Below are 18769 nucleotides of genomic sequence, written 5' to 3'. Positions count from 1 at the left end.
GCGATGCATTCAAAATTGCATGGGGCGTTTTTTCTTCCTGTCGGGGCGGAGTCTTTCTACTTGCAGACAACTGCAATTTCTCTGAATAGTGATCCATGCTGAATTAGGCCCAATATCAAGTAGAGATATTAACTGGAAAGAAACTCACCCCATTTACTACCTACTAACACGGGACAGGCTGCATGTCGTGTCCTGTAATCACCCTCTCCACTTCTAAAAAGATTGTACCAAAAAACTGCTGTGCCCTAAAACAACAACAAAAGTGTAATATGGTTATAGTAACAAAATATTGATGACGTGTTATCTAATTTGGCTCTTGCATGGCAACATAAAAACTAAAAACAAAAAAACTAAAATCCACAATAAATAAATAAATAAATAAGTAAATTGCATAAATATCTTAGTAAGGCTTTAGAAGTGATTTGCACCACATCTGTAGGCCCCCTTCTCCCTTAATTGCAGGACGCAGCTAAGGTTCCATGTTGCAATATAAAAGATATTTCCATCAAAGCCCCACAAAAGCCACAAGCAGCAGCTGGTGTTTAAAGCTGGGTACAAACTGGCAGATATATCTGCAGTTCAATTGATCTGGAGATATATCTGCCGATGGTGGTTGCTCATACACACAGAAAAATGCGTGTCATTTTCGGCCGACTGCGAGGCACATTCCCGTGCGCCTCGCATCGGAGTCGCAGATCTTACGGGCTGACCATTATATTTCTCGCAATCGCACATAAATAGGTGTACATCACAGTACATCGTACCTGCAGTACGTTAGATAGCATTCGATAAATCAGATGTAAAAAATACACTGAAGTAGCAAATCGCAGGACTCCCGGGAAGCTGCCAGCCAGATGGCAGGAAAAAAAGGATCTAACTAATTGGTATGATAAATCTCACTAGTGGATGGGTGCCTTAACTGTGTAGACAACAGTGGTAGCAAAGAAATTAAAAATGTATTTAAAGAACCATAACAAATTATTGATTATTTGCAAATTTTATTCTGTATAATGTCAAAATAGTGGACTATTGTGTTACTAAATGGCGCACTTACTGTTGTGTACACGTGTAGTTTATATCGATTACTTTACCTTCCTAGGCCAGACTGCTGCTCCAAAGTCTGGGAATACTGTGGCCCCTCCAGCTTGCACGTCACTCATCTGAGCAGAGTAAATAAACACACACAAAAAATAAAATACTAAACCATACGTAAACAAATGTACCCACCCATAAAGCATGGGAAAGTGATATGTGCATGTTTTATATATAGTACATAGCAGTTATCATAATTTCCAAGCCATAGAATACGCAGAGACCATAGCACATAAGAGCTCAAACATCCATTTTTGCAGGGCAACAACTATTACATTCCAAGTAGATTTGCTTTAGCTTTTAGTCATACTTATTCCATATTTATACAGTACCCATGCAATAATATACAGTAGTACCAATATAGAGCCAGCCCTATCAATATGATGCCCTAGGCAAGATTTTGGCTGGTGCCCCCTATCCCTGCCTCTGACCCTACACCCATTTCCCAGCACAATCACCCCTCACCCATAGCAGTCCTCATTTTGGTGCTCCTATCCCCTATATCTTAAATAGGAACAGTGCGCACATTCGGCGCACAGCCTAAAAAGGGGTGTGTTCTTGCTGGGAAGGGGCGTGGCCACACAATAGTACCCCAAATTAAAATTACGCCACACACAGCAGTGCAACTTTATTCACATTTTATCAATCAATAGTGTCCCTTATTCATGTTATATCACACAGCAGTACCACTTTACCTTATATACGTTACTCCTCACACTAGTGCCCCTTATTCACATTACATCAGACTGAATTGCTCCTTAGTCACATTACACCACACCATATTGCTCTTTATCACATTAGACCACACAGTAGTGCCCTTTCTATAAGTTACACCACATAGTAGAGCACCTTATACACAATGCCACACATTAGTAATGCATTTATACACATAATACCACACAGTAATGCCCCTTACACATGACACACATTATTAATATCCTTATAAACATAATGCACCTTACACATAATGCTAACCTTTATTAATGCCCTTATACACAATGTCCCTTACACATACTGTATGCCGCACATTATTAATGTCCTTGTACACATACTGTTCCTTACACATATGCCGCACATTACTAAGATTCTTATACAAATAATGACACACATAGGGGGGAATTCAATTGTTTGGAAAATCGGTTGGGTGTCTGTTTTTTCCTGTCTATAGATAGGAAAAAAACAGACACCCAACTGACTTTTCAAACAACTGAACACCCCCCATAATGTCCTGTACACATATGCCAGACATTATTAATGACCTTATACACATAAAGACACACATAATGTGCCTTACACATATGTTGCACATTATTAGTGTCCTTACACACATATTGACACAAATAATCTCCCTTACACATATGCCGCACATTATTAATGCATTTATACACGACACACATAATGCCCCTAACACATACACCGAACACTACCAACCCACCCGCACACAGCACTCACGCGGCCGCTAACACTGTGACCTCTGCCTCTGCTTGCATACAGATGTGTCCTCATACATCTTTCCTCAATACGCCATGCAGCAGGAGATGCCTGGCATGAGTCAGCTGGCAGCTCTGCTAAGGTTGGGCGCCTTTTGATGAAAATGCGTCTTATTTGCATTACTATGTGGCTAGGATGCACAAGCTTCTGCTGATTAAAATGATATGCCGCATGCCTATATTCTGTGTGCGACTCTGGCTGTATCTGCATACGAAATGCTACATTACAGTGATTTCCAGGAATACACTGTAACAAAGAATTTCCTATGCAGATACAGCCGCAGTCACACACAGAATACAGGCATGCTGCATATCATTTTAATCAGCAGAAACTGCTTGTGCCCCTAGGCATGTGCCTAGTTTGCCTATGCCTAGGGCAGGATCTGTACCATTAAGGAACTCTGCAAACACAAAGTTTAACACACCATTCTTTGATACAACATTTAAAAAAAAATAAAAAATCTTAGCAGTTCTAACATGTGCCCATATAAAAGTAAGCCAAAGCCACCAATGCAATTTAGTAATTCTACACAAACAAAATCTGAGTCCACAAAATATTATTTTATAATACATACATACATATACACACACACACACACACACACACACACACACACACACACACACACACACACACACACACACACACACACACACACAGTTGTGTGCATAAGTTTACATACCCTAGCAGAATTTGTGATTTTCTGGCCATTTGTCAGAGAATATGAATGATAACTCACAAACTTTTCTTTCACTCATGGTTAGTGGTTGGGTGAAGCCATTTATTGTCAAACAACTGTGTTTACTCTTTTTAAATCATAATGACAACAGAAATTACCCTTATGTAGGGAAGACCACCAGGCAATTCAAGTAACGGATGAATATGCATCGGTCATCCATTAGAAAAGCCACAGAAGGACAAATAGTAGTCCAGGAACAACCAGTAGCAAGGCACTTTAGAATGTACAAACATGGTTTATCAACTTTAAGATATAGGATTATCGATCACGTGGAAAAAAAGGGTTAGAGGTGGTGACAGAGACAAATGTCTATTACAATGTGAGGCCAGGTGGATACATAAATTAAATACTGTATCCCCATATGGCCTCAATGAGAATTTTGGCTTGAATTGTTTCCTTTAAATGTATATGACAGGTGAGAGGAATGGAGTGCTTTTTCCGGTTCCCATAACAGAATACACTTGGCATTTATGTATAAAAGTATATTAATGAGCTATTGATATGACCGATTATGATACCCAAATGCCGATTGGTGGGCATGTTGAACTGCTTTTTAAACTTTTTTGTACATGTATTTTTATATGTATTGTGGTGGAGGATACAAGTCACATGATTATGCCCCTTTTTGTCGCTAGGCAACGGGAGTCCAGTACGGAGCTTGGTGTGAGCGCTGGAGAGCGCACGTCGCCGTTGTGTGACGTCATCAGGGGACGACGGACGCCCGGAGCCCGGCAGCGTGAGGCGGCGTCTATTCACCGGGTGAGTTATAAATGTTTGTTTTTTGCATTATGTATTATCCTGAAGATGATTAAACAATCTAAACGTTGATATCTACGGGGGCAGTCCCGTGTGATTTGTGGTAAAAGTTCCGTGAGTGCCGCCAGCCTATATCCCAGATATATATGGAAAATAAAAAGTGAGAATAGGCGCCTCCTAGTGTAGTATTAAATGTATGATATGACCATCACCCTTAGTCTCACCCTGTAAAGTGGAACTATACCGTATATGGTGGAATTCCAACCACCTTTAAAATAGCATAGGGTCACAATCTGAGCGACGTCATCAGTGATGTTCTGTTAGTGTTCCTCCTTGTTGTTACTCACATGGTCAAAATAAAAGTAGAAAAAAGGACCGATAGTGTAATACTTTTTACACAACAATATACATTTATTTGGAACTAGTCCGACAGTAAAAACATTGCCCGTACCATATAATAAATTAAAAACAGCTTATCTGTATTTTAAGTCGTCCATACGTGTAAACACTCTGAGTGTTTACACGTATGGACGACTTAAAATACAGATATATACGGTATAGTTCCACTTTACAGGGTGAGACTAAGGGTGATGGTCATATCATACATTTAATACTACACTAGGAGGCGCCTATTCTCACTTTTTATTTTCCAGACTTACAACTGGTTGGCTTGAACAGCTAACCACTGGAGAAAAGGGCTGCCACCCCACGAAATAGAATATTGGGGGAGTGTACTCTAGACACCGGAAATTTATCACTGCAGAAAGGATAGGTCGTTATAAGAAGGACTCAGCGCCATTTACCACCACTACTAGCAAAAAAAAATAAAAAAATATATATATATATATATAGAGAGAGAGAGAGAGAGAGAGATGCAGGTTAAGAGCCAGTCGTCAGGGATCGATCGTGTATAGCAAAGTGTGAAACATTTTATACCCCTCAGCCTGAAACATATGTAGGATTTAATCTTAATAAATTCAAGAACACTGCAAGACTCCTGAGTGCCGCCTGCATCTCCTTCTATACTACTGGGCCGCCATACCTGAGGAGGGCACCGGAGCATTATTTGCACACACGTGTGTGTGATAGAAATAACACTCGATATACCACTCTTGGATGTGCAGTCGCGCTCTGATAAACGCACGCCTTGGTGTGCGTTCACCCACCCAAGGCGTGCGTATGTGCCCCTGTTCTGACAAAATAGGGTGAAACTGATACAGAATATGGGGAAAACAGTTTAGAATTGGGAGTTTAATTTAATTTATTTTCAATTAATAAATAAATGAATATGTAAGTGAATAAAGTGTTTCTCACAGAAATGTGCATTTCTCTCACGTACTACTGTCAGTACAGTGGTGTCTCTGAGTGATGCTGTTGTTTCCAGCTGGGATGTTTTAGAGATGGTCGTGGGACACTTGGAAGTTTGCGGTTACGCTGGGAACTGTGTGGTTCTTGGGAAATAATGCACAGTCATCTGATTTATTGGGGCATATATAATCGGGTTCGAACTTGCCAGAGGTGCAGGATGCCGACACATTATATATATATATATATATATATATATATATATATACACACATACATACACACATACATACATACATACATACACACACACACACACACACACACACACACACACACACACACACACACACACACACACTAACTGAATACCCGTGCTTCGCTATGGAATTTCAAGTATAATCACAAAGATTTTATTGTAAGAGAATCAATATTCTCTGTGTCTTATTTCCACAACAGGATATACAGTACCTAAAGTTAACTGGTTAGTTTATCACAGAAGATCAGCAATTAGACTTAAACAGGACATGCTCCGCCCACCGCTGCCAATCTGTCAAAAGGCTGGTACCGAGAATAATCCGCCTCCTTCTCTGCCCCGCCTCTGATGCTGCCCTGCTCAGTGCTGTACATGCTGGGACGGCAAGGCACCTGTACTACCACTCCTGTGTCCAGGAGGGACTGTACCATCGAATGAAGAGTTTTTGCCTTCACCTGATCCGGAGGGACGTCTGTCAGGCAAAATCGATGCGGGGGACGATTTTTTGGAGGATACGGGTAACCTTGAGTGACGACTTCCCGTACCCAGGCATCGGAAGTGGTCTTCAACCATTCCTAGGTATACCCTAGAAGTCGGCCCCCCACCCTGGGATCCCCCCCCATTTGGGTTTGGGCTTATTGGGTTTGGAAGTGCAAGCCTGTTTCTGGTACACCCGAGCCTTTGTTTTCCCTGAAGGACGAAAGGAGCGAAAGGAAGTACTCTTAGCCTTCGGTACCGAAGGAACAGTACTAGGTAGACAAGCTGTTTTAGCAGAAGCTAAGTCAGCCACTATCTTGTTGAGATCTTCTCCGAAAAGGATGTCTCCCTTAAAAGGGAGTACCTCCAGGGTTTTCTTAGAGTCCAGATGCACAGACCAGGACCGCAACCATAGAATCCGGCGAGCCAGTATGGACGTAGTAGAAGCCTTGGCTGCCAGAATACCAGCATCAGAAGCCGCCTCTTTAACGTAATGAGAAGCTGTGACAATATACGATAAGCATTGTCTAGCATGATCAGAAAAGTTGGAAGACATCTCAGTTTCCAACTCCTGAGCCCACACTTCAATAGCTACTGCAGCCCATGTCACTGCAATGGCGGGCCGATGCGCAGCACCTGCTAGGGTGTAAATTGCCTTTAAACAACCCTCCACACGCTTATCAGTCGGTTCTTTCAGAGAAGTGACGGTGGTTACTGGCAGAGCTGAGGATACTACCAGCCGCGCCACCTGCGAATCCACTGGCGGGGGTGTTTCCCAATTTTTACTTAGCTCCGCAGCGAGGGGATAGCGAGCCAGCATCTTCTTGTGAGGCGTGAATTTCTTTCCTGGATTTTCCCAGGATTCCTGACATATGTTAACTAAATGGTCAGAATGAGGTAAAACTTGTTTAGCCACTTTCTGACGTTTAAATCTGTCCGGTTTCTTAGGGGCAGCATCAGGCTCCGGGTCATCAGTAATTTGAAGAATGAGCTTGATAGCCTCCAACAAGTCAGGAACATCCGCCTGTGAAACAGATTCCCAATCATAAGCATCAGGATCAGAATCTGTGTGGTCAGTATAAACGCCATACTCATCAGACGAGGTGTCTGGGACGTTGATGGATTGTGAGGAAGTAATGGCCCGCTTAGAGGACCCCTTGGTCTTAGGTGGGCGAGGGTTAGACTTCTGAGCAGTCAGTGATTGGTTCAATTGCTGTAACTGAGCAGACAATTGATCTGCCCATGGCGGGTTAACCGCGGGGACCATAAGCGGTTGCACCGGCACAGGAGGTCCCATAGGGGGCGTTAGTCTAGTTACCAGCGTATTCAATAGCATGGAGAAGGCAGCCCAAGATGGGTCATTTTGAACCCTTGTTGCTACGATCCCACTGGGGGGTAAGGAACACCCAGAACCTGAACCCTCAGCTGCTATATTTTCCTCAAATGTGTCTGCAGCGTAACCACCACACAATGTGGGATCAGCCCCAGCACTATTTCCCTTTGTAGCTGACATATCTAAAAGCTCAATGCAAGGCAACCTAGCACAATGACAGCAGCACAACCCCTGACAAGAACCCCCTGTGCAGTGTCACAGCACAAACAGGGCATTCAAGAGGTATATGGTGACTAAAAATCACAGAGAAAAATACACACTGAGTATATCTTGTGAAATACCTAGATTAAATGATAAACCTGACGCACCTAGCCCCCTCAGGTTATAGAATATAGGGATAGCAATTGGAGTTAGATACTCGAAATGGAGGTCACACACACACTCACATTGTACAATGCAGAAATTATGACATGCAATAAAACTGCACTGGACTAGCAATACAAAGTAGTACTAAGTATAGCTATACACTCAATAGATATAACAATGCACAGTAAAGACTGGATGTATATCACAGGGTACTTGTACTATATAACCCTGACTAAATGCACTGTTTCTTAACTAACACTGTCAGCAGACATGTAGAATATTTAAGTGTCCCGTAAAATGCACAGCGCTGACAGTTCCAGGATCAGCTCAGCTTGTCCTAATGGCGCCCAAACGCTGACAGGGAGTGAGGGAGAGAGAGATATGCAGCTCCAGGGCGGGAACATTTACTCTAAATGGCGCCCTGGGGCTGAAGGAGGGACTACAGGTCAAAGCCTTATCCCCCTGCTGGACTTCACCACCGGGTACTGTGGGCTCATATAAACGGTTTATGAGAGAAAACCGACCTGTGCCCATGCCCTGGTGGTCTAGTGGGGTCCCTGTACTACCACAGTGTCCACGTGAGCGCGTGCAGCCCGCCCCCCCCACCGGCCGCACGGGATCGCGATTTACAGCGGGTCCCGCCGAGGGGACCCACTTACCTCCTCCCTGAGTGCGGCCACGCGATCCAGGAGAACAGCGGCAGTGTGTGTGACTAATTGGGAGAAACCGGAGCTTCCGTGAAGTACCTGGCAACCAGGGCGCGAGAGTATACAGCGCTGCTGGGGAAGGTGATGGAGCTGCAGCAGGAGATGTCTGACTGACATCTATAACACAGACAGTGCCTCTGCTGCAGCCCTTAAAGTCTTCATTTTTCTTTAAAAGCTTCTTCTGCTGGGGCAGTCCCCCTGTTGTATGCCTGCTTACTGCATGGCACCAACTACAAAACTGAGCTCCTGTGCATGGAGGCGGGGTTATAGAGGAGGCGGCGCTATGCATTCTGGGAACAGTCAAAGCTTTTAGCCTGTTGGTGCCTCGGATCAAGATCCTACTCTACACCACCTAATGTCATTCCCTGTGGAGCCCAGTGTACCCCGCAGCAGAAATATATATATATATATATATATATATATATATATATATATATACATACATACATACATACATACATACATACACACACACACATACATACACACACACACACACACACCCACACACGAATCCGAACCCGCCCGAACTTCATGTTTTTTTACACGGGGCCGAGCGACTCGGATCTTCCCGCCTTGCTCGGTTAACCCGAGCGCGCCCGAACGTCATCATCCCGCTGTCGGATTCTCGCGAGGCTCGGATTCTATCGCGAGACTCGGATTCTATATAAGGAGCCGCGCGTCGCCGCCATTTTCACACGTGCATTGAGATTCATAGGGAGAGGACGTGGCTGGCGTCCTCTCCGTTTATAGAGAAGAGAGTGAGACAGTAGAGAGAGACACAGTAGTAATTTTGGGGAGCATTAGGAGGAGTACTAGTTACTTGCTGAAGTGATAGATAGCGTGACTGTATATTATCTGACTTGTGGGGGAGACACTGACAGTGGGGAGCAGTTAGAGTCTGAGAGCAGGACTCAGGAGTACATATAACGTACAGTGCACACTTTTGCTGCCAGAGTGCCACACTGCCATTGTGACCACACTGACCACCAGTATAATATATATTGTGATTGTCTGCTTAGGAGTACTACTTGCAAGTTGCTGATAGTGTGACCAGTGACCTGACCACCAGTCACCACCAGTTTAATATATATATATATATATATATATATAATTGTATATAATATATATATAATATTGTATACCACCTACCCGTGGTTTTTTTTTTTCTTTCTTCTTTATACATACTACTATAGTAGCTTACTGTAGCAGTCTGCGGTGCTGCTGAGCTGACTGTGTCCAGCAGGTCCGTCATCAGTCATTACATAATAAATATATATACCTGTCCGGCTGCAGTACTAGTGATATTATATTATATATATATTGATTTCATCTCATTATCATCCAGTCTATATTAGCAGCAGACACAGTACGGTAGTCCACGGCTGTAGCTACCTCTGTGTCGGCAGTCGCTCGTCCATCCATAATTGTATACCACCTACCCGTGGGTTTTTTTTTTTTCTTTCTTCTTTATACATACTACTATAGTAGCTTACTGTAGCAGTCTGCGGTGCTGCTGAGCTGACAGTGTCCAGCAGGTCCGTCATCAGTCATTACATAATAAATATATCTACCTGTCCGGCTGCAGTACTAGTGTGATATAATATATATTGATTTCATCTCATTATCATTCAGTCTATATTAGCAGCAGACACAGTACGGTAGTCCACGGCTGTAGCTACCTCTGTGTCGGCAGTCGCTCGTCCATCCATAATTGTATACCACCTACCCGTGGTTTTTTTTTTTCTTTCTTCTTTATACATACTACTATAGTAGCTTACTGTAGCAGTCTGCGGTGCTGCTGAGCTGACTGTGTCCAGCAGGTCCATCATCAGTCATTACATAATAAATATATATACCTGTCCGGCTGCAGTACTAGTGATATTATATATATATATATATATATATATTGATTTCATCTCATTATCATCCAGTCTATATTAGCAGCAGACACAGTACGGTAGTCCACGGCTGTAGCTACCTCTGTGTCGGCAGTCGCTCGTCCATCCATAATTGTATACCACCTACCCGTGGTTTTTTTTTTCTTTCTTCTTTATACATACTACTATAGTAGCTTACTGTAGCAGTCTGCGGTGCTGCTGAGCTGACAGTGTCCAGCAGGTCTGTCATCAGTCATTACATAATAAATATATCTACCTGTCCGGCTGCAGTACTAGTGTGATATAATATATATTGATTTCATCTCATTATCATCCAGTCTATATTAGCAGCAGACACAGTACGGTAGTCCACGGCAGTAGCTACCTCTGTGTCGGCAGTCGCTCGTCCATCCATAATTGTATACCACCTACCCGTGGTTTTTTTTTTCTTTCTTCTTTATACATACTACTATAGTAGCTTACTGTAGCAGTCTGCGGTGCTGCTGAGCTGACAGTGTCCAGCAGGTCCGTCATCAGTCATTACATAATAAATATATATACCTGTCCGGCTGCAGTACTAGTGATATTATATATATATATATATTGATTTCATCTCATTATCATCCAGTCTATATTAGCAGCAGACACAGTACGGTAGTCCACGGCTGTAGCTACCTCTGTCGGCAGTCGCTCGTCCATCCATAAGTATACTAGTATCCATCCATCTCCATTGTTTACCTGAGGTGCCTTTTAGTTGTGCCTATTAAAATATGGAGAACAAAAATGTTGAGGTTCCAAAATTAGGGAAAGATCAAGATCCACTTCCACCTCGTGCTGAAGCTGCTGCCACTAGTCATGGCCGAGACGATGAAATGCCAGCAACGTCGTCTGCCAAGGCCGATGCCCAATGTCATAGTACAGAGCATGTAAAATCCAAAACACCAAATATCAGTAAAAAAAGGACTCCAAAATCTAAAATAAAATTGTCGGAGGAGAAGCCTAAACTTGCCAATATGCCATTTACCACACGGAGTGGCAAGGAACGGCTGAGGCCCTGGCCTATGTTCATGGCTAGTGGTTCAGCTTCACATGAGGATGGAAGCACTCAGCCTCTCGCTAGAAAACTGAAAAGACTCAAGCTGGCAAAAGCACCGCAAAGAACTGTGCGTTCTTCGAAATCCCAAATCCACAAGGAGAGTCCAATTGTGTCGGTTGCGATGCCTGACCTTCCCAACACTGGACGTGAAGAGCATGCGCCTTCCACCATTTGCACGCCTCCTGCAAGTGCTGGAAGGAGCACCCGCAGTCCAGTTCCTGATAGTCAGATTGAAGATGTCAGTGTTGAAGTACACCAGGATGAGGAGGATATGGGTGTTGCTGGCGCTGGGGAGGAAATTGACAAGGAGGATTCTGATGGTGAGGTGGTTTGTTTAAGTCAGGCACCCGGGGAGACACCTGTTGTCCGTGGGAGGAATAGGGCCGTTGACATGCCTGGTGAAAATACCAAAAAAATCAGCTCTTCGGTGTGGAAGTATTTCACCAAAAATGCGGACAACATTTGTCAAGCCGTGTGTTGCCTTTGTCAAGCTGTAATAAGTAGGGATAAGGACGTTAACCACCTCGGAACATCCTCCCTTATACGTCACCTGCAGCGCATTCATAATAAGTCAGTGACAAGTTCAAAAACTTTGGGTGACAGCAGAAGCAGTCCACTGACCAGTAAATCCCTTCCTCTTGTAACCAAGCTCACGCAAACCACCCCACCAACTCCCTCAGTGTCAATTTCCTCCTTCCCCAGGAATGCCAATAGTCCTGCAGGCCATGTCACTGGCAATTCTGACGAGTCCTCTCCTGCCTGGGATTCCTCCGATGCATCCTTGCGTGTAACGCCTACTGCTGCTGGCGCTGCTGTTGTTGCTGCTGGGAGTCGATGGTCATCCCAGAGGGGAAGTCGTAAGCCCACTTTTACTACTTCCACCAAGCAATTGACTGTCCAACAGTCCTTTGCGAGGAAGATGAAATATCACAGCAGTCATCCTGCTGCAAAGCGGATAACTGAGGCCTTGGCATCCTGGGTGGTGAGAAACGTGGTTCCGGTATCCATCATTACTGCAGAGCCAACTAGAGACTTGTTGGAGGTACTGTGTCCCCGGTACCAAATACCATCTAGGTTCCATTTCTCTAGGCAGGCGATACCGAAAATGTACACAGACCTCAGAAAAAGACTCACCAGTGTCCTAAAAAATGCAGCTGTACCCAATGTCCACTTAACCACGGACATGTGGACAAGTGGAGCAGGGCAGGGTCAGGACTATATGACTGTGACAGCCCACTGGGTAGATGTATGGACTCCCGCCGCAAGAACAGCAGCGGCGGCACCAGTAGCAGCATCTCGCAAACGCCAACTCTTTCCTAGGCAGGCTACGCTTTGTATCACCGGTTTCCAGAATACGCACACAGCTGAAAACCTCTTACGGCAACCGAGGAAGATCATTGCGGAATGGCTTACCCCAATTGGACTCTCCTGTGGATTTGTGGCATCGGACAACGCCAGCAATATTGTGTGTGCATTAAATCTGGGCAAATTCCAGCACGTCCCATGTTTTGCACATACCTTGAATTTGGTGGTGCAGAATTTTTTAAAAAACGACAGGGGCGTGCAAGAGATGCTGTCGGTGGCCAGAAGAATTGCGGGACACTTTCGGCGTACAGGCACCACGTACAGAAGACTGGAGCACCACCAAAAACGCCTGAACCTGCCCTGCCATCATCTGAAGCAAGAAGTGGTAACGAGGTGGAATTCAACACTCTATATGCTTCAGAGGTTGGAGGAGCAGCAAAAGGCCATTCAAGCCTATACAATTGAGCACGATATAGGAGGTGGAATGTACCTGTCTCAAGCGCAGTGGAGAATGATTTCAACGTTGTGCAAGGTTCTGCAACCTTTTGAACTTGCCACACGTGAAGTCAGTTCAGACACTGCCAGCCTGAGTCAGGTCATTCCCCTCATCAGGCTTTTGCAGAAGAAGCTGGAGGCATTGAAGGAGGAGCTAAAAGGGAGCGATTCCGCTAGGCATGTGGGACTTGTGGATGGAGCCCTTAATTCGCTTAACAAGGATTCACGGGTGGTCAATCTGTTGAAATCAGAGCACTACATTTTGGCCACCGTGCTCGATCCTAGATTTAAAACCTACCTTGGATCTCTCTTTCCGGCAGACACAAGTCTGCTGGGGTTCAAAGACCTGCTGGTGACAAAATTGTCAAGTCAAGCGGAACGCGACCTGTCAACATCTCCTCCTTCACATTCTCCCGCAACTGGGGGTGCGAGGAAAAGGCTCAGAATTCCGAGCCCACCCGCTGGCGGTGATGCAGGGCAGTCTGGAGCGACTGCTGATGCTGACATCTGGTCCGGACTGAAGGACCTGCCAACGATTACGGACATGTCGTCTACTGTCACTGCATATGATTCTCTCACCATTGAAAGAATGGTGGAGGATTATATGAGTGACCGCATCCAAGTAGGCACGTCAGACAGTCCGTACTTATACTGGCAGGAAAAAGAGGCAATTTGGAGGCCCTTGCACAAACTGGCTTTATTCTACCTAAGTTGCCCTCCCACAAGTGTGTACTCCGAAAGAGTGTTTAGATCCGCCGCTCACCTTGTCAGCAATCTGCGTACGAGGTTACTTCCAGAAAATGTGGAGAAGATGATGTTCATTAAAATGAATTATAATCAATTCCACCGTGGAGACATTGACCAGCAGCAATTGCCTCCACAAAGTACACAGGGAGTTGAGATGGTGGATTCCAGTGGGGACGAATTGATAATCTGTGAGGAGCGGGATGTACACGGTGATATATCGGAGGATGATGATGAGGTGGACATCTTGCCTCTGTAGAGCCAGTTTGTGCAAGGAGAGATTAATTGCTTCTTTTTCGATGGGGGTCCAAACCAACCCGTCATTTCAGTCACAGTCGTGTGGCAGACCCTGTCACTGAAATGATGGGTTGGTTAAAGTGTGCATGTCCTGTTTATACAACATAAGGGTGGGTGGGAGGGCCCAAGGACAATTCCATCTTGCACCTCTTTTTTCTTTCATTTTTATTTGCGTCATGTGCTGTTTGGGGAGTGTTTTTTGGAAGGGCCATCCTGCGTGACACTGCAGTGCCACTCCTAGATGGGCCAGGTGTTTGTGTCGGCCACTAGGGTCGCTTATCTTACTCACACAGCTACCTCATTGCGCCTCTTTTTTTCTTCTTTGCGTCATGTGCTGTTTGGGGAGTGTTTTTTGGAAGGGCCATCCTGCGTGACACTACAGTGCCACTCCTAGATGGGCCAGGTGTTTGTGTCGGCCACTAGGGTCGCTAATCTTACTCACACAGCTACCTCATTGCGCCTCTTTTTTTCTTCTTTGCGTCATGTGCTGTTTGGGGAGTGTTTTTTGGAAGGGCCATCCTGCGTGACACTGCAGTGCCACTCCTAGATGGGCCAGGTGTTTGTGTCGGCCACTAGGGTCGCTTAGCTTAGTCATCCAGCGACCTCGGTGCAAATTTTAGGACTAAAAATAATATTGTGAGGTGTGAGGTATTCAGAATAGACTGAAAATTAGTGGAAATTATGGTTTTTGAGGTTAATAATACTTTGGGATCAAAATGACCCCCAAATTCTATGATTTAAGCTGGTTTTTAGGGTTTTTTGAAAAAAACACCCGAATCCAAAACACACCCGAATCCGACAAAAAAAATTCGGTGAGGTTTTGCCAAAACGCGGTCGAACCCAAAACACGGCCGCGGAACCGAACCCAAAACCAAAACACAAAACCCGAAAAATTTCAAGTGCACATCCCTAGTGGATACACACTACGCCCATATCGGCACTATGTCACTTGCAGCCGAATCAGAATGTCATATCGTGCATATCAAGCAGTGTGTGCGCTCCCATAGTTACAGGTAACCCAGCTGCAGGATCAACCAGAAGATATCCCTAATGATGCCGATTGCAGCATGGCATTTTAGATTGCGCCGTCGTCCCCTGCATCATGCAAATGTGTATGCACTTGCAGATACAGGGTCCAGTCGTCTGTCGGAAAGGCATAGTTCTAAGAGACCAGACCAGATCAGCGCTTGCAGTCGCTTTATAACAGTACACAGAAGTAGCACATCTCATACAAAACCAGCCCCCATATGTTTATATGGGTCCCGGACCTTGGCCCCAGTAGCTATCGCCTTTTTCAGATGATGTTAGCCACTGCAGCCTATGAGCTACGTTCTGCAAAGTTTTACAGGTGTGGCAAACACACACACACATCATATAGTGTGTAAGCCCGATTGCGCATGCACGGTGTTCGTTCATCGCATCTTCTCTTATGTGCAGCACATCAGATGCGACAATGCAATGAACGACAGCATGCAGTTACATGCATGCTATAACAATACATCCTGCTGTCGAACAGAAGAACGTGCAGAAAGTAGGGGCTGCAGCTCTAGCTTAGAGGGGACACAACACAGACAAAAGGGGGAGGGAGGAGTAGAGTGGGCTAGGTTTTTATTACCCGGCCCCAGCTTGTCTGGAGGATCCAGGCCATTCAGGGAGGAGGAGGAGGAGGAGGAGGAGGAGGAGGAGGAGGAGGAGGAATGTCCCCATTCTTTGCACGCAACAGTACAAGTTTAAACAAGTGGGCATGGCCACACCCCTGTGTCTGGTCATGACCCCTCTATAGCACATGGGCCGGTCATATGCCTCAGTGGTCCTGTACAGCACAATGACAGTACTCAGTGTGAGAGAGGACAAGTGGAAGTTATTTATAAGGCACCACAAGTGTACAGTGTAAGTGTGCAGCACTGTACATATACGGCAACAGTAGGACAGTACAGTGTACAGAGAACATTGTATAACATTACAGTAACCAAGACATAATCAGAGCACAGTTAACAATTAGCATTACTGTATAATTCTCAGTACACAATAAAGCTGGGAAGCAAGTTGAGTGAGGGAGTAATCAGTGAAGGGTGGAACCTGTCTCCAATATTGACAACGCGAATAGCAGGAGTATAGCCGCTGGAAGAGACAAACAGTTGTGAGTGTGAGGAATTCAAGGCTAAATGGACGCAGAGTAGGTGAAGGCTGTCACGGAAGTACTAGAGAAGAGAGCTGTGAAAACAGGAGGAAGGAAGACCCTGCTCCTAGGAGTTTACAATCTAGAGGAGAAGGGAGACTGACCGATGGCAAGAAGTAGGCAAGGTAGAGATGACTGAGGTAGGAGGGTGGGGCAAACAACCTGGTGACAAAAGTTATGTGGTGGAAAGGTATGATTTGATGAACAGGTGAGTTTGCAGTGCATATTTGAAACCATGCAGGGTCAAGGAGACCTCTGATGGAGCGTGGAAGCTCGCTGCAGTGAAGGGCGGCCGCACAGGCAAAAGTTTGGATTTGAGCATGAGATGCAGTAACCAGGATAGAGGAGAGGCGACGGTCACTGGCTAACCAGAGTGGGAGGGAAAGAGTATGTAAGGAGATGAGGCTGGAGATGTAGGGAGCAGTGAAGTTAGGGAGGGCCTTGTATATGAAGGTGAGGAGTTTGAAGAAGTCATAAATTATGTGGTAAAGTATGTGAAAGACGGGGTTTTCAGGTAACATTTCATGTTTTGAAGCGCAGGGGAAAGGTCTCGCTGAATGTGGGATAAAGTGCCATAAGAGAAATGAACGAATACATTTTTTTTTTTTAAATAAAGTATTTTTATTTCGAAGGAGATTAGTTTGCACATGGACATTGCATATCAGTAACATACCATACACATAAAGACATGTCAACATCGAGAAACAACATTCATTTTCGGCTCATTAAGATATTATGTCATACGTTCATAGGCGCCTAGGTATGTACATTTATTTATACCGATATCTTGCATAATCCGTGCATTCTAGTATTCAAGAACTCTCATTATACTTAGTTTTGGATTTTCTCCCCAATTAAGAAAAAACAACCAAAAAACAACTCTTACGGACAACTTGTCCGGGTGAATCTCTTCAAAGAGAAAATATCAACCAAGAACCAAAAAAAAATAAAAAAAATGTAATGAATAAAAAAAATTAATAGGGGGAAGAGGACACCTTGGAGGATATTAGCATTCTATATCCTACCCTGTCTAGCTGGGCATAGAGCCAACCTCTCATACACAACCCATTGGGTGAGAGGGAAGCCTATAGCCCTAAAGAAATCATATATTAACAATTCCAGGACCCATTAGCAACCCTAGTGCCACTAAGTTATAGGGTCTGGCAAGGAGTATACGGAGTCCAGCCATGGAGACCAAATTCTATCAAATTTATCGGAGGCATTATGCTTCATATAAATGTATCGTTCCTTGAAAACAGTGTCGTTTATTAGGGCCTTAAAAGCGGGGAGTGTAGGGCCCTTGGGGGCCATCCATAGCCTCGCGATGCACACCTTCGCCATTGCACACATATTGCGAGCATAGAGGCCCTCTGTACTAGACATAAAGTCAGGTCCTCCCATTCCTAGGATACAAAATTGCGGAGTGAGCATGGCCTCGTCCACCCCCGTGTTCACCAGAATCGACCCGACCCCCGACCAGAAAGCCCGCAGCTCCGGGCAGTCCCAAAGAAGATGCCAAAAAGTACCTGCAGTCATCCCACACTTAGGGCAGCCGCCCGCACGGCCCGTCCCGAGTCTAGCCAGTCCGACCGGGGTCATATATATTCTGTGCAAAAGGAAGTATTGTATTTGTTGAAATCTGATGGATTTGGTAACCCTGCTCGGAGTTTCCAAAGCCAGGGCCCAGTTCTCCTCATCTATGGGGCCCAGATCTTCTTCCCATTTGACACGGAGACGCGTCAATGGGTCTGTATGCAGTTTGGTGAGTAGGTAACCATAAGCATGGGAAATCATCTTAGCCCGACCCAGCTTACTTACAAAGGTCTTAATGGGGAATGATATGATCTGATCTGAGGAGGGGAAGTGGCGAATTGGGACTGCAAAGCGTGTCTAAGTTGGAGGTATCTAAAAAAATAGGAGTTAGGTAAATCAAACTCATCTTTCAATTGTTGGAAGGATTTAAGTGTATTATCCGTATAGAGATGATTTAAAGAAACTACCAATTTAGGGGCCCAAACCTCCCTTCCCTCGAGCGCATATAGTTCAGGGAGCCATTTAGAGTACCAGAGGGGGGTGTCCGGGTCCAATCCATCAAATTTCCAAAGAATTCGTAGTGCCTGCCACACCTTCATGGCTTGATATATAAGGGGAGGAAGGAACCGGGCCAAGCTCCCACTCAGCAACACCTGCAGGGGAGACAAGTCGGGGAAGTAGCATTGGATAAATACCCAGTGTAGAGAAGTGACGCCAG

At 44.9% G+C, this 18769-nt stretch overlaps 1 protein-coding gene across 3 annotated transcripts in view; it reads right to left on the bottom strand.

Annotated features, from left to right (window-relative positions):
• The window catches only part of P4HA2 (prolyl 4-hydroxylase subunit alpha 2), a 263726-nt gene that overhangs the window by 22859 nt on the left and 222098 nt on the right, over positions 1 to 18769 (bottom strand). For all 3 annotated transcript variants that reach the window (XM_063928183.1, XM_063928184.1, XM_063928182.1), the window contains exons 13-14: positions 1092 to 1160; positions 149 to 245 (exon numbers count right to left, since the gene is read on the bottom strand). In XM_063928183.1, coding sequence (XP_063784253.1) covers positions 149 to 245; positions 1092 to 1160 — 166 coding nt within the window. The remainder of the gene's footprint in view (positions 1 to 148; positions 246 to 1091; positions 1161 to 18769) is intronic.

Source organism: Pseudophryne corroboree, chromosome 6, assembly GCF_028390025.1.
Source record: "Pseudophryne corroboree isolate aPseCor3 chromosome 6, aPseCor3.hap2, whole genome shotgun sequence".
Taxonomy (NCBI): Eukaryota; Metazoa; Chordata; class Amphibia; order Anura; family Myobatrachidae; genus Pseudophryne; species Pseudophryne corroboree.
Note: the sequence above shows the minus strand (reverse complement) of the source record. Positions and strands in the feature narration are given on the sequence as shown.